This window comes from Eleutherodactylus coqui, chromosome 2 (genome assembly GCF_035609145.1).
Source record: "Eleutherodactylus coqui strain aEleCoq1 chromosome 2, aEleCoq1.hap1, whole genome shotgun sequence".
Lineage (NCBI taxonomy): Eukaryota > Metazoa > Chordata > Amphibia > Anura > Eleutherodactylidae > Eleutherodactylus > Eleutherodactylus coqui.
In genome coordinates, this window is record NC_089838.1 from 277,885,092 (window position 1) to 277,901,116 (window position 16,025).

A 16,025-nucleotide genomic window follows, 5' to 3' on the forward strand; every position below is an offset into this window, starting at 1 on the left:
TTGTTGCGTGTAAAGGGAGCATTCGTTTAAGCTCCCCTTAATATATTCACTGGTTGGTTGATCATTGGGGTAAACAGTTAAGCATTGCCTTTAAATGACTAGCCAACAAGTTTGCAGGAAGGTATGCGCTTGTTCAGCATGCTCCTCACACCGAATGCTGACTAGCTCCTAGCTTTTAAAAACTTTTTGCCTTTCTACTTAACCCCTTTTTGGTTCGTGAAGATACAAATACATGCGAGTGATCCTCACCCGGACAGTCCCTGCTAGTCTTTGATAACAAATGAACCAAGGCTCCACCAAAAAAATTAAAAGGTCCCTGCAGGTGAGAAGATTGTTTAGTATAGTATTGGACTTATTCAGCATTTGAGCTCAAAAGTATTATTACAGCGCGATACACGATTGTCTATGAGGATGCTCCGCTCATCAGTTCCTTCGGGCACAAAAATAGCTGGAAGTTTGCTTTGTGACTCACAGAGGACAGCTTTCCTGCTTCTCCTCACTGGCGCATGTATAGGGCATAGCTGTGGGTTAATGCATTTATCCCGCTTCCCCGAGGTTGTTAGCTGTTCAGAGCAACAAACAGTGATTATATTACTGGCAGTAAGTAAAAGAAAGCACTCATTCAGCTGCGCGGTTAATTAGTTTATGACCCCTTTAGACTACCCGTATGGCCACTTTGCTGGCAAATGATGCCACCTCTGATGTTGTGGAGGCACCACCTTCGTTGGAATAGACTGACTGGGTTTGATCATCCTGGTCAGTTCTATTGTTTCACCCTGAACATGAGCACCACAAGTCGTATCTCAGGTGGTCGCTTCCATGCCTTATAGAATTAATGTTTTGCTGAGCCAAACAAGTATATAAATGGGGGTGGCAACATTTTCAATACTCTTAAAGCAGCCCTCCCAGTCAGGAATTCAAAATTGAAATGTAATTCAGAACTTGGAGGGGATCATTACCTGCTACTTATTGTCCTCAGATCTTGCTCCTCTGTTGCTTTTTAGCCCATGTCTTATTTGGACAGAGCTATCATCATTGCTTAGCTACATCGCCTAATCTGTAGTAGTCTGGACATACCACCTCTGGTTTTATTGGTTATGGCTGCAGAGGAGGCAGGGGGGGGTGTCTTCCTCAACCAATGATGACACAGGGGGTGTGCCCTAGACTGCTTCAAATCTACTTCAGCTATAGTCACAGATGACTGCTCTGTCCTAATAGAGATTCACCGAAGAGAAGCGAGATCTGAGCAACACAAGGAGCATGTAATCGTCACCTCTAAATACTGACTCGCATTTCAATTTTGAACTCCTGACTGGAAATTTGCTTTTAAGGTGACCATAGATGTTAGATGTATATCAGCAGAACCCTCAACTCTCCCACAGATGTCCAGGGAGATAAGCCACTGCTAGAGGAGTATGATGGTGGATTTCTCCCCTCTCTATATTCAAAACCCATAGATGTTCAGTCAAGGGAGAGGCAAAAGGAGAGAGAGCGGTCAGCCTTAGCACACTTATGTGATGTGTATGGCCACCCTTATAGTCAAATGACTTGGCTAAGCCTATAATAAGCTAATGGTAATAAGCCTATAATTGAGAAAAGCCCTTATCGTAGGGCGGTGCGGAAAGTACAGCGCGCCTGATCCAGCGTATGGTTGTGTATAGAGCCACATCAGCAGCCGTTGTGGTGCTGCCCCTTTTGACATCCAGGAAGTGGAGGGCAAGTGCATTAGAAAGCTAATTGCTCCAGGGGGTGACATAAGGCATGCAATGTAATCCAGCATGAAGTCTGTCATATGTCCGTGCTTGTTGGTTCACCTAGGAAAGCAATATGTGGATGCAAAAATGTGAGTGGAACGCTCATCACAGTGTATGAACATAATGGAGCCATGTTTCCTTCCTTGTGCTGCAGATCATCATGGCCATCCTTGTGTCCTGGCTGCTCTGCTTCATCTTTACCGTGACGGACGTTTTCCCACCAGACAGTAGCAAGTATGGGTATTATGCCCGCACTGATGCCAGGCAAGGGGTTTTGATAGTTGCCCCTTGGTTTAAAGTTCCCTACCCATGTAAGTATGTCTCTCTTACAGTATCTCATACAATTGATTGTCTTTTATTCCTTTAGCAGAATTGCAGGGACGCATATATTTAACTTATTTTTCATTAAAACGTAGCTCTATTTTCGACGTTCACTTTATAGTTTACTTTTAGATGAACTGTACATTTAGGGCTCATGTCCTCGGGCGGATTTGCGTGTGTCACCTGCAAGACAAAGTGCCCATAGGGGAGCAATGGCATCCACAACTGTATATAAGCATGTGGATTTGAATTGCGGACCTCCTACTGCGAGGAAAAAAAACAAAAAACGCAGCATGCTCCATTTCAGTGCGGTTGGGCTCAATAGAAGTCAATGGGTGTGAACAATCCGCAATTCAATTGTGGATGCATTGCGGATTTGAAGGCTAAAATAAATTAGGGATGATCTGCAGTGCATTTGCTTACATTCGCTTGGAGCAATCATTACATCCACGATCACCCACAAGTCATTTCCGCAGGGCTCCCACTGCAGAATCCATTCTGCCTGTGGACATGAGGCCTTACGGTGGGACTCTTCTTTCTTGCACAAGTTACAGAATTCTTTATGTCCCAGAAAGTCTTACTTACCCATTCGCTGCCTTTATTACACCCTTATAAACCTCGGATGAAGCCGATGGTAGGCTGTGACTACAAGTCACGTGGCTTCAACTTCCATTGAATGTGCTGACCACAGTCAGGCAGCCTGGGTTGGTACTACAGGTGCAGCTCCCATTGAATTCCTCCCTATGATCAGTACTTACCGCAGTGACAGCAGTCCCAGGAATCAGCTGATTGATGGGGATCTGAGCGGTGGGTCCCTGCTCATCAGTCATAAAAAAATGAACATTGAGAGTCCTGGTTGGAAGGCTAGGAAACCTCTGCTCTTGTAGCAGTCTGATTGGTGTGACAACGTCCAGGAGGACCGACAGGCAGCGGTGACAATTGATGTGATATACAGCATTACCTGATTTTCAGCATTCATATTGTCATTACTCATTAAACCAATAACTTTATTTTGGATTGCATTGAAAAAACAGTGCTGTGCTTTCCTAACCTTACTTTGTGCTTACCACCGATATTCAGCAACAGTATATCATAGTAACATAGCATGTAAGGCTGAAAAAAGTCACCTGTCCATTCAGTTCAGCATTTTACCCCCCATGTTGATCCAGAGGAAGGCAAAAAAAAAGCTAAACCGCAATGAGGTAGAAGCCAATTTTCCCCATTTAGGGTGAAAACAATTCCTTCCTGACTCCAATCTGGTAATCAGAATAATCCCAGAACCACCGACCCTTCTGTGGGTATTAATGATTATAACCTGTAATATCGTATCGCTCAAGAAAGGCGTCTAGGCCCCTATATTGAATTCACCCTCACCACGTCCTCAGACAGACAGTTCCATAGTCTCACTGCTCTTACAGTAAAGAACCCCCCTCTGTCTATGTAGAGACCTTCTTTCCTCTAGACGTAGAGGACGCCCCCTTGTTACAGTCACAGTCCTGGGTATAAGCAGATAATGGCAGAGATCTCTGTATTGTCTCCTGATATATTATACATAGTTATTAGGTCACCCCTCAGCCATCTTTTTTCTAAACTAAATAACACAAATTTTGATAACTCCTCTGGGTATTCTAGTCTGCCCATTCCATTTGCATAGCACCTTGGCAGCAGCTGCCTGACACGGGTTGCTCCAGTTAAGCTTACAGATAACTAAAATCCCCAATGCCTTTCCATGTTGGTGTTCCCCAGTGGTTTCCCCTTTAGTGTGTAATGGTGACATGTATTTCCTCTGCCCATGTGCAGAATCTTACATTTATCAGAGTTAAACCTCATTTGCCACTTTTCTGCCCCCAACTGAAGAGTACCACCATAAAAAGAAGAATGCTTATCGGCAGTTGTGATTTGCCACGTGCTTGTGTTTAAGCTTAAAGGGAACCTGTCACATCCCCACAGCACCATTAAATAAGTTATGGTGGTATTAGCGGACATAACGGGGAGCCAAGTGATGTCAGCGCATGGCACGAAAAATCTGACTCTTTACCATAAGAGTCTAAGGGGACATATACCGTGTCTCAGTTCTAACGAAAGATGCCCGCCATTTTACCTGTTTTTCCGCTAATGTCTCATTAACCATTCTGATACCTTCACAAGTGGCATCAGCATTGTGTGCTCCACCCTGCCACCAACAGTTTAGGGTCTCTTCATATCCGCATTGGCGATTTCATTTGGGACCCCCGTTGCTCAATTCGGCTAAAAACAGGATAAAAGCCCATCATGCAGCAGTATCTTGTCCTGTAAAACGCTGGTCGGAAGCTGACCGGATCCCATTATGGTTGGTGGAGTATGTTCAATGCCATTCGGTTCAGTCATAAGACAGATCAGTTCATCTGGTGGGTGCCGGTTTACTGCTCCTGTAACCCCATAGCGCGAATGTGAACGAGCCCTGCGCTGCCCCTCTGTGTATACTCTGCTGTGTACTATGCTGAGACGGCATGATTGTCTTCCATTACATAGCTGTGCAGACACTGAATAAGCAGGACATGCCTAGACTGGAGATGGGAGGGGAGGCTCTAAGCAGCAGCAATCAGAATGTAGAATATCTATCTTAATGAGATCAGGCCGTAACTGAAATGTCAGGTAACTCTAAATGTAAACTTGTGACGCCAGATAGTGGAGCTACGCTTTAAGCTTTCATCCTACTAATAAACTGCATATTTGCCGCCAGACGTAACATAATAAACTGTACTGCTGCAGTGTAAGGCTCTGTTCTACTATGCTTGGTGCATTGGCCAAGAAAGCTCCATAAGTCCCTGTTGACCTGATGTATGACTTGTGTCCCTTTGTCATACACTAGCTTACCGAAAGTAATTGGACACCTGAGCAAGAATCAAAAAGTATCATTTTATTTCTATATATTAATACTTATTTGGGCTCCTTCAGCCCTAATGAGATCAGATACTCTCCCTGGCAAACTTTCTACTAACGTCTGATATACTTCAGCTTGTATTTCCCTCCATTCATCCTGCAAACGCATGTCGACTTCTGTCAAAGAAGATGGACACTGTTCATATTTCCTGACCAGATGTTCCAGTTTATCTCAAAAGACATTTAGTAGGGTTCAGGTCGGTACTCTGTGCAGCCAGTCCAGTTGTGGAACAGCCATGTCCTCAAACCAACGTAAAACAGCGTTGGATGTGTGACGAGGCGTGTTGTCTTGTTGGAAGTATTGCTGACCATTCTCAGAGTATTGCCATATTATTGTCTAGAATGTCAGGGTACACCTCCGTGTTCACGGTTCTTGTCACTACACCCAACGGACTGAGACCATGCCACGTAACACATCCCCAGACCGGAACCTAACCTCTACCGTACTTAAAGGGGTTTCCCGCGCACAAAGCAGAAATTCTGATAATGTTGAAATACAGGAGGTACAGCTAAATAATGCCAAACTGTACCTTTATCTGCCGCTCTGGACCCTCTTCTTCGTCTCATGCAGCTGCTGAGCTGCCGCTGTGTTTACATGCATCACTTCTGTAGTAAACACAACAACAGACTACCTACAACTCCCAGCATGCATAGAGCTTGTTTACCGGCCAGCACTGTAGCTCTGCCCCCAGCTCACGGGTCCTACAACTTACTAGCACCAACCTCCCTCCAAAGTGCAAAGGAAGCTGCTGAAGTAGGCAGACAGGGCCTTCCGGCACTCTGAGCTGCACATGAATAATACAGCGCAGTGCTTCCACCGCTGCCCTCCCATCATGCACTGCTCACAGGATGTTGGAAGCTATAGATAGGGGAGGAAGTAGTAATTGTGGGAAAGATGTCAAAGGAAGTGAAGATATTTTTCAGGCGGAGGGTCATTTGATAGAAAATGAAAAATGAGAAAAGTAACTTGACCTGGTTCAGTGAACTTATTACATAATGACTTATTGTATTGATGTACATTAGATTGTATAATGTTAGTCTGTGCCCGGAATACCCCTTTGACTGTTGGCACAACACACTCAGGCAAATGGCATTCCCCAGCTATCCTCGACAACCAGGTACGTCCATCTGATGTGAAGATGGCGTAGCATGATTCGTCACTCCATAGAACGTTCTTCCATTGCTCACTGGTCCAATGACTACCCTCCTTGCACTATTGTAGACAGACTGATGCATCAATGAGAGAACTCGCCAGACGTTTGCAGGATGAATGGAGGGAAACATCAGCTGAAGTTTATCAGACATTACTAGAAAGTATACCACGCACAGTATCCGATGTCATTAGAGCCAAAAGAGTATTTACATATGGAAATAAAGACTACTTCTGATTCCTGCTCAGGTGTCCAATTACTTTTGGTAGGCGAGTACATTGTTGATGTACTTTAACTGTATGGTCAGCTACCTTATTTAATACAGTGGTATCCTAGAAAAAGTACACCAATGGGAGCCTATGAGCCACAAATGTCTATACAGTGGCATACGTAAGACGTATACATATGGGAATGCCCCCAATGCAGTGTGAACAGAGTCTGATAGGTGGGATACAAAGTAAAAAGGAATCCTATCCCATTGTGTATAACATGAACTGAAAAGAGAAGCCCCTTAATGTTACCCCCCAATAACCATGCTCTGCTGGACCTCTGACAGCTGGCATGGGGTTAAAGCAGAGCCCTTCCACTAGACAGCAATCTCTGTGTACACTGCTCTGCCCCCTATTGTGCTTGTTTAGACCCCAATAAAAGGGGTAGTAATATTGTTGACGTGTTTGTTACTGCCCCCCACTGGCTGTTCTGGGAATGTACTGGAGACGATAAGCCCGTTAGAAATCACCTTGTACTTTTGCCGTTACAGCGTTAATATCACCGCTTGTGGCTTTCCCTCCATTAGAGCAGTGTACACAGGGGCTTGCATATCTTGTGTTTTCGAACGCTGGTTTCAGGACGCATCATTCTATGACAACGGTTCTTGTAGAAATCAAGGTAACATTGTATACATTGTATATTCACTTAATATGTTGTTTTGGTCACTACAAAAAAGATACATCTGTTAAAAATTTTTTTTTTTTTTTTTTTTAAAGTTGTACTTTTGATGAAATTTGCAAATCTCACAGTGAAAACCGAAGTATTGGCCCTTATAGAGCAATCTGCCTGAAAATAACATGGAATATAACCTCTTGAGTCGCCCCTTCTGTTTGTTTTTTAAACTTTTATATCAATTGTTTGGAAACTTGGGCAGCCTACCATGGAGGCAGATCATATAGCTGTTTATGTGGTTGTAGTAGAAAGGACTGAACTGCTTGTTCTGCTTCCTGACAGTCAGTTGTTTCCTGCAGTAGCCACTAGGGGGAGCCCACCGCATTGAGATTATTCGTACAGTGAAAAGCCATATGTGCTGAGCTCCCTCTAGTGGTGACTGCAGGTAACTCAGAGCTTTATTATTTATTTTACAGTTGCGCAAAGTGAAAAACGATTTGCAAAATTAGAAAATTACAAACTATAATACCAACTATGCCATATTAACTGTAGGGTTGGGACCATTCTAAGGCTTTTCTATGAGGCCCTATCATTTCTCGGTACATCCCTACTGGGTAACTACTAGTATGAATTTCGGCATAGATTTGTAGCAGAAGGGAACTCAAAGACTTATATTTTATCCGTATTTATTTTTAGGATATGCTCCTTATGCAAGGTTACCATATGACAGGGTTATGTTAAAAGCCAAATGGATGTCACATTTTTATTTCTATGGTTTAGGACTGAGGAGTGTGAGGAAATCATAATGGCAATTATTATGACATGGTTATTCTGGCTTTGGCTCACAATTCCCAGTCATTGTTAGAAGGCTTGTTTAAAAAAAAATCTGATATTGACTTGCAGAAATGCTGCCTTCCAATAGGCGGCGCTACAGAGGTATTCAATCTTTAATTTGCATATTACCCAGAGGAGCATGCATGGCCTCACACCTTCTAAGTGCTCTTCATAAGGAGAAATGGTACCCTTCCTGACCAAAATCTCATGAATGACAGGAGACAACCACACATGCCAAATTATTAGGTTGGCATTTAACTTCAGGCTCTTCTACCCTGCTGCAAACAATGACTAGTCTTAAAGGCATTGTCTCAGGATCACAACCCTTTTTGTATGCCCTGTAAGGAGGTCATGGAGGAAAGTCTCCTGCTTGGGACCCTCTGAACTAGTACAGAGTGTTATGTAACCGCTGATCCTACCTGTCCATATGTTACATGGGCAGCCGTTCAATTGTATGGCCGACACTAAATGTTTTATGTTTGGTAAGAGCTGTTGGCTAATCACTGGGCTGGCTTCTATTTAAAAAGGCAACTGCTTTAATTAAATAGCCCTAATAAAGTATAGGTGGGGTCTGACCTCTAGGGCTCCCCACACATCCTAAGAATACAGATGCTGTAGCATTGATTCAACAGCATTGCAGCCCATGCCCAGCGCCCCCCTCTGCAGTAGGAGTGCAGCACAGCCGGGAGCTGGGGACGCCCCTGTGCAAGGAATAATTGTGAAGGGGATGCAACACTGCCAAATCGATGATGCAGCCCCTCCATTCTTGGGATCAGGGAGGGTCTAACTGATCATAAAGTAATGACCTATCCTAATGATGCCCTCTTTAATGCCCCTTTAAATAATGCTTAGGGTTGCTCTGTTTATTTTGATCAATGACTCTGTAGAAGAGCTTGGAGCCCCTAAATCTTCATATGAAGTGATGGGCAGAGTGGATGGATCTCTGCCTGGGACTCACAGAAGCATAGCTTGGTTTGGATACATTGTGGTAACCGGTCTATGGGGCTCTGTCATTACTAACTATATTCCTGGCTGTAGATATAGGGGCTCGGTGCGACCTTCTTGCAATGCAGACTTTTCTGGCATTTTGATTTCCGTTGCAAGAAGCTTGTTCCTAGCTGCAGTTCTTTGCTCTCTCCAAATTGCCTAAACGCCCCTTCCTCTAGTGTGGCTCACCTGGGCCAACAGTACCAGTTAGTTGGCACCATCCTTCATCCATTTCCTAGAATCAGCGTCTCTCCTTCTAGGGGGCGCCACGGTTTTCCTCTTCTGGTCTGTCTTGGTTATAGATTGGGAAGCGGTTTAAGTTGTATCACTCATTTTCTGAACATCAGACTTGAACATGTTTTGTCCCCAATGACTGGTCATTCCTAAGTACCATAGTGGGTTACCGGTTACCTGTGTGGAAGAGCCCAAGGAGTGCCATACAAAGTGCCAGTTATAGCCGGGTTGGGCTCTTGCACAATGTCACACTGTTTTGCGGAACCGCTTTCACAAGAAATGCAAAGAAAGGGATTTCAAGACGTAGCTTCATCTTGTCATGAGGGTCACGTGTGTCACCATAAGTTATCAGCCAGTTAGTCTGTTTAATGATAACTTTGGTTCTGACTCATTTGTAGGGCAGAGAGAATGTTGACACTATTGCGCCATGAACAAGGTCATTGGGACTTGAGTCAGCCCTGTACTACACCTGACAGTAATGTGATCCTACTGAAACTCTTTTATGGCTTTACCTTGCTTCAGCTAAAAATATTAACCTTTTACTGTTATGTCTCTAATAGCTCCTCCATGTGTTCTCTTGCAGTTCAGTGGGGTCTTCCTACAGTGTCTGCTGCGGGGGTCATTGGAATGCTGAGTGCTGTAGTAGCAAGTATTATTGAGTCCATTGGCGATTACTATGCCTGTGCCCGGTTGTCTTGTGCTCCGCCTCCTCCAATACATGCCATTAATAGGTTAATCACTTTTCTTTAACTCTTATACGTATGTTGTGTGTGATATATAGCTGCAATCAAAATTATTCAAGCTCCACTGCAAATTAGGTTTATTTGCCAAATTTACAAACTTTCTACAGTTTGGTTAATAAAAGCAATCAAACAACAATTTAAGTCGCTCAGCACAACTAATAGGGCGAGTGTAGTTTCTACAAATCAACACAAAATGCTACACTTGTGACTACGGCAGTCTTAGAATTATTCCTTCATAAGTGAACACATTGGTAAATTTGGTGTTAAATCAAACACACCTGATACAAATAATCAAGGGCTTCATAAGTTGTATCGGGTGTCTTTGAGGTAATAAATATCAAATACCTGGACTGGCCAGGGCAGCTTTCACAAGTGGTATTGAGTTTGGACACAAGTGTTGGGCAATTAAGACCTCCGCTTAGTAGGAGATGATGGAATTTTCCAGAAGCTGCTGCTGGTTCATTTGGAACAGAGGATTTGGCATGTTGAAATCTAACATGCCCTTTCCACTTGACATCTGCCATCATGGGTGTTTTGGCAACCCCTATGCACATTACCTTATCAGATGTTTCTACCTAGATAGCCTGGTTCAGACAACGTTTGGGCCTTACTTACATGGGTGATTTTCCCATGTGAGTTTTGTATGTTACACAATTTTTTTATTTTCTTTTTTTCTTTCCTCCCTCTCCTAGCAAGGCTTTGAGATGGGCAAACTGAGCATATGCTATTGTTCAGCAATATCACAGAAAACGTGACCATTATTTGCTATGGGCGAGTTTAAAGTTGCATCGCACTCACATGAAACTCACATGTACTTGCCAGTTTCATGTAAGTGCAATACGATTTTTAAACACATATATATATATATATATATATATATATATATACATATATACATACACACACATTTTTTTTAACCGCTAAGTGAAAAAACACTTATACTGAAATGTATTTTTTTCGCAAAAACATTACAATTGCATAGAAATCACAGATTTAACCGTGCCATATCAGTCCGAGTACTTAGGACCAATATTGCACCTGCTCGTGTAAATCCTGCCTTATGGCCGGTGTTACGGGCCCCAAGCCATGCAAAGTAGCCCAATTCAGGATCCACCTTCCACCAAACTTTGAGCATCCAACAGATGTGAGCGATGAAACAGACAAGTCTGCTGCCTTTTAATGAGGAACATGGATATATGTATATACTATCTTCTAACTGATCTGTCGTGTACATAACAGGGGGATCTTCATAGAAGGACTGTCTTGTGTGCTGGATGGGATGTTTGGTACTGGAAATGGATCTACGTCGTCCAGTCCCAACATTGGTGTTCTGGGAATAACCAAGGTAAGACCTGAAAACACATTGAGGTGTGATGCATAAAAATAAAGGGGTCTCTTCTGATTAGCCGTCCTTTCTGCGAGCCAGAGCAGAAAGCAATTGGAACTAGCTTTATTCACAGCAGTTCACTATTTAGATTTCATGGTCAAATCTGACTGCATCTAAATAGTCAGCTGAAGGGGGGGGCCCTCCAGCGTCCCATCGGATGCACAGGATGCAATCACAGGGTGCCGATAGGTTAGCATGGCACTCTGAAGCCTAGTGAAGGCTTCCAGGGCTGCCATGCATAAATGCCTATTAAGCTATGCTTGTGGAAGGCCTAAATAGGCAACATTGAAAATCACTATATACTGCAATACTGAAGTTTTGCATTCTATAATACAAGCAATCAAGTCATTTCAAGTTCAAGTCCCCTGTGGGGAATGTAGAAAATGGTTTGAAACTTTAAAAAAGAAAATCTATAAGTTTGGTATCACTGTAATCACTCTGCCCCACAGAACAAAGTTCACATATCATTTTTAATTGGCCTTGAACAATGTAAAAACTAACCCACTCACACCCAACGGCTCGATTTGCATATCTTTTTCATTTTATCCTACTTTAGAATTTTCAAGCTTTGCATGACATTATAAGGTACATAAAATGGTACCATTAAAAATTATAACTAAAAAAAGTCCTCTTATGGCTTTGGAAGGCAAGGCCGAAAAAACAAAAATGAAAAATCTCTGGTCTTGAAGTAGTTAACAAACAGTGGCCCTTTGCTGTGGCAAACGTGATTTCACTTGGATGGCCACCATGCAGTACAACATTCCTGGGTGAGAAGTAAACTGGTCGTTGGCCGACTGCGCTATCCTATACTCCAAATATAATGGAAATAAATGATATCCTTGTCAAACTGACATCCAAGTGGTGTTTGTATCGACTATTGCAAGTAAATGGTTCTATTCAGGGCTTCCGCCTTAATATAGCTTTCAGTATTTTGTAGCAGAAGACGTACTCCCCCAGCGTAGTCCAAAACGTGTGAATGCTCCCTAGGAGTTGAGCCTCGTGTGCCACAGAGTGTTAAGGCAGCAGTATGCAGTCCTAAGCTCTCACTCACAACCTGAAGGTTGCAAGTTCAATCCCCGCATGGGGCAAGTAGCCGACTCTGCTTTCCATCCTTCCAAGGTCTGTAAAATGAGTACCCAGCTTGGTTGTGGGGGGTAATGGATACATTACCTGAAAGCACTGCGGAATAAGTTGGTGCAATACAAATAACAATATTCATTTATTTTATTAGGAGTATGTTCGCACGGGGCGGAAAGGCTAGGGCATTTCTGCAACACAAAATTCCAGGGCAAATTCTGCAGCATTTTCCCATCTACAGCTAATTTCGGCACATAGAGGGCTCCCCTTACCTCCCAATTCCCCGTGCTATCGCTGCAGCCTTTCATTTGGTACCTGACGGCCTCTCGTGACTGCAGCGCCACTAGTCAGGTGAAGCAACAATGGTTCGGATTTTGCCCCAGTGAACATACCCTTACAGTACATTGAACTGTTGGTAAATGGAATGTGAACAGGACTCTCTGTAAATGAAACATGATTGTAGCGCCACCTACTGTTCCTCTTTAAATTAATGCATCTGTTCCATGTCCCGATGACCGGGTGCTGCTGCATACAGAACTAACGCCCTCACCCTTAAGGACCTGTCCTTCCATGACGTCTTTACCATACAACAGATCCCCCCCTCCCTCCTCCTGTCAGCCAGGGGCATCCACTAGCTTATTGCTCATTTAATACATGCCATAATTTTAGGAGATCCGTCTAGTGACAGATTATCTTTATTCTAGAAATGATGATGATGTTGCCTTGAATAGCACATTAATATTAGTGGTGATTAAAAAAATTAAATCCCCAGAACGCGGTTTTCAAAGTGCAAAATCCGACAAGCTGCTGGCTTATGGCGATGTGTGTTGGCTCTGCTTCCCCATAGACATCTGCAGGGAGGGGGGAGCAGATTACATGGGCTGTCACGGGCAGTAATGCTGGAGCTATTGCAGCTGGAGTTGCTATAATGTACATGTGCTGACAGTTGAAGGAGCGGTATAGGGCAGTCGTGAGGGGTCTAATCAGATAACTAATGGAGCAGGTTAGAGTCTGGTAAAGAGCATATATATATATTTATGGGGCTACGTACTAACACAGCCTCCTTGTGCTTCTCCGCAGGTTGCTAGTCGCAGAGTCATTCAGTATGGCGCCGCCTTCATGCTCTTGTTGGGCATGATTGGGAAGTTCAGTGCCCTGTTTGCCTCTTTGCCCGATCCTGTTCTTGGCGCCCTCTTCTGCACCTTGTTTGGTAAGCCAGTGACCAACGATACGCAGTCCAAGTGAAAACCCATCAGTGCAGTACCGACTGACGTGTGTTGTATGTTCTTCATCTCAGGCATGATCACGGCTGTGGGACTCTCCAACCTTCAGTTTGTCGATTTGAACTCGTCCAGAAACCTATTTGTTCTAGGTTTCTCTATTTTCTTTGGGCTCATGCTGCCCAGTTACCTAAAGCAGAACCCATTGGTGACAGGTAAGTGCAGAACTGATAGATTAAAGGGGGACTGAAATAAACTTATATGAGCAGGGAATGGGTTAAAAAAACAGCCATACCTCCTTAAATGACCCACTGATTCTTGAGCAGGGGTTTGGTCCCAGAAGCTGCTTCAGTTGAAACCAGTCAGCGAATAGCACATGATTACTGCAGCTGCTTCTTGCGTCAGACCTGTGGGGGGGTCAGGAGCTCCTGCGTTGGACTTAGGGGGGGGTTTAAAGAAGTTGAGTAATAGACGTTTACCCTTTCCCTCCCCATCAAATTTTTTTTTCCAGTGTTGTGATGGCAATAAAAATCTTCATATAGAGCCAACACATTCCGCCGCGTCTAACTGCTAAGTATTACGCATTTCTCATTTGCAGACCGTTTTTTTAATACCTCTTATTATAAAGTTTGCTCAGACATGTAAGAGTTGTACTAATTGACTAAGTAGTTCTGTTCTCAGGTCGGATTATATACAAGGATTTATTGATTGGCAATGTTATGTTAGTTTTGGGTTTGTTCTTCTAGCAGAATGCCATTGAAAGGCGTTGTTCCAAACCCTAATCCGCGGTTCGCACGTGTATTATATGGTCAGCGTTTAATCCCATACAGATCTGTAGCCAGTCAGTCTCTTGTAGGCATTGCCATACTCTGGTTTCCCCGTTGGAATTTAGGTATGGCAAAATAGAATGAGAATTGTGACGTAGATCCATGGTTATTTAACCCGTTAGGGACCAGCCGATTTTGTGCCTTAAGTACCAAGCGTCTCATTGCAACTCATTGACATACGGAGGCTTGGTTTTTTTTTGAATGAGTTGTATATTTTAATGGTACCACTCTTGGGTACAAATAATGTGTTTTTATAACTTTTATTACATTGTTTTAGAAGCGTCCCGAAATTCCACCATTGCTTCTCAGTTTCATTTTTACAGCTTTGAAAATAACACTAATGTGGATATTTTATTTTTTTTTACTTTTTTTTTTTTTTTTCAACCTCAGCACAATTAAAAAAAACACATTTTAAAAGAAAAACAATTGAATCTGCATCACTGCGTTCTAAGACCTGTAACATTTTTCTTATTTTTCCAGCAATGGAGCTATTTGAGGTTTTGCATTTTGCAGGAAAAGTTGTAGTTTTTATTGGCACCGTGTGTGAGGAACATGTGAGTTTTGGACTGCTTTTTATTCCTTTTTTGGGAGGTGAACAAAAGAAAAATTGCAATTCTGGCATTGCTATTTTAACTTTTTTGGCGCTCACATTTTGGGATAAATAAAAATATTTTCATGGTCTGGGTCGTTACGGACGGGGTGATATATGTTAGATTTTTTGACACTATTTTTTAGTCCATAAAGGAGACTTAAAGATGCGATGAGTCGATCAGTAGGATAGTACACTGCATTACTTATGTTGCCGTTCTACTAAGCCTATGACAGCTTATTAGACTTCATAAGAGGCAAGGCCTAATATGCTGAGTTACATGGCAGACATTGAGTCCTTTGTCAAGCTTCCAGCTGCCATGGGTACCCAGTGGTACATTGTGGGGTGCTGATGGGTGACAGAGCCCCCTCCCCCTGTCATCTGCCTACATGCTGCAGTTGCTATTGATTGTAGCATGTAAGAGGTTAAACTGCCAGCATTGGAGGTTTCTCCATTCCTGGCTGTTACTTACTTTGCTGGAAATGTTTATATTATTGAACAGCTTGTTCTGATTTATCACCATTTTTCGTGCATGTTTGTAAAGATGTGATACACTAGTTTTGGACCTGTCCTACATCAGATTTTTTGAATATCTATAAAATAAGTTTGTTTTTTCAGCCCCATTTTCTTTCCCTTGACTAAGGTGAAATAAGGTAAAGGCTCCTGTACAGAGTCGTCCTTTTCTGGACGGTTACCCTGCTCTATTTTCCTCAGTATAAAATTTAGGATATAATAGAATGTGAAAGAAGCAGTGCAAAGCCGAAAAACATGAAGGGAGCTCACCTTTAGGGTCGCTGAGGGTCGTGAACGGCTAATATGACCACAACAGAATGAAATAGTTTTTCCTGAATTTTTAATGGCTGAAATAAGTTATGTCATGTATAAGTGTGTGATTTGTCACATTCATCACTAATGGTACAGTCTGTTACTATCAGTGATGACCTTCATAGGCCACCGTACATGGCAGACCCAGAGGACCTCATTTGATACCATCGGTACTCTGTGATCAGATGACAGAAGTGCTGATGGGGTAAAGGAGGGAGCCCTCTCCCTGTCCAAACAGCAGCAGCTAAAGAGTCAAATCATGGGATTGGAGC

General features: G+C 43.1%; 1 protein-coding gene across 3 annotated transcripts in view; it reads left to right on the forward strand.

Moving 5' to 3' along the window:
* SLC23A2 (solute carrier family 23 member 2) overlaps positions 1–16,025 on the forward strand; it is a 124,463-nt gene that overhangs the window by 98,206 nt on the left and 10,232 nt on the right. For all 3 annotated transcript variants that reach the window (XM_066593062.1, XM_066593063.1, XM_066593061.1), the window contains 5 exons: positions 1,909–2,065; positions 9,669–9,816; positions 11,068–11,173; positions 13,373–13,502; positions 13,590–13,727. In XM_066593062.1, the coding sequence (XP_066449159.1) occupies positions 1,909–2,065; positions 9,669–9,816; positions 11,068–11,173; positions 13,373–13,502; positions 13,590–13,727 (679 nt within the window). The remainder of the gene's footprint in view (positions 1–1,908; positions 2,066–9,668; positions 9,817–11,067; positions 11,174–13,372; positions 13,503–13,589; positions 13,728–16,025) is intronic.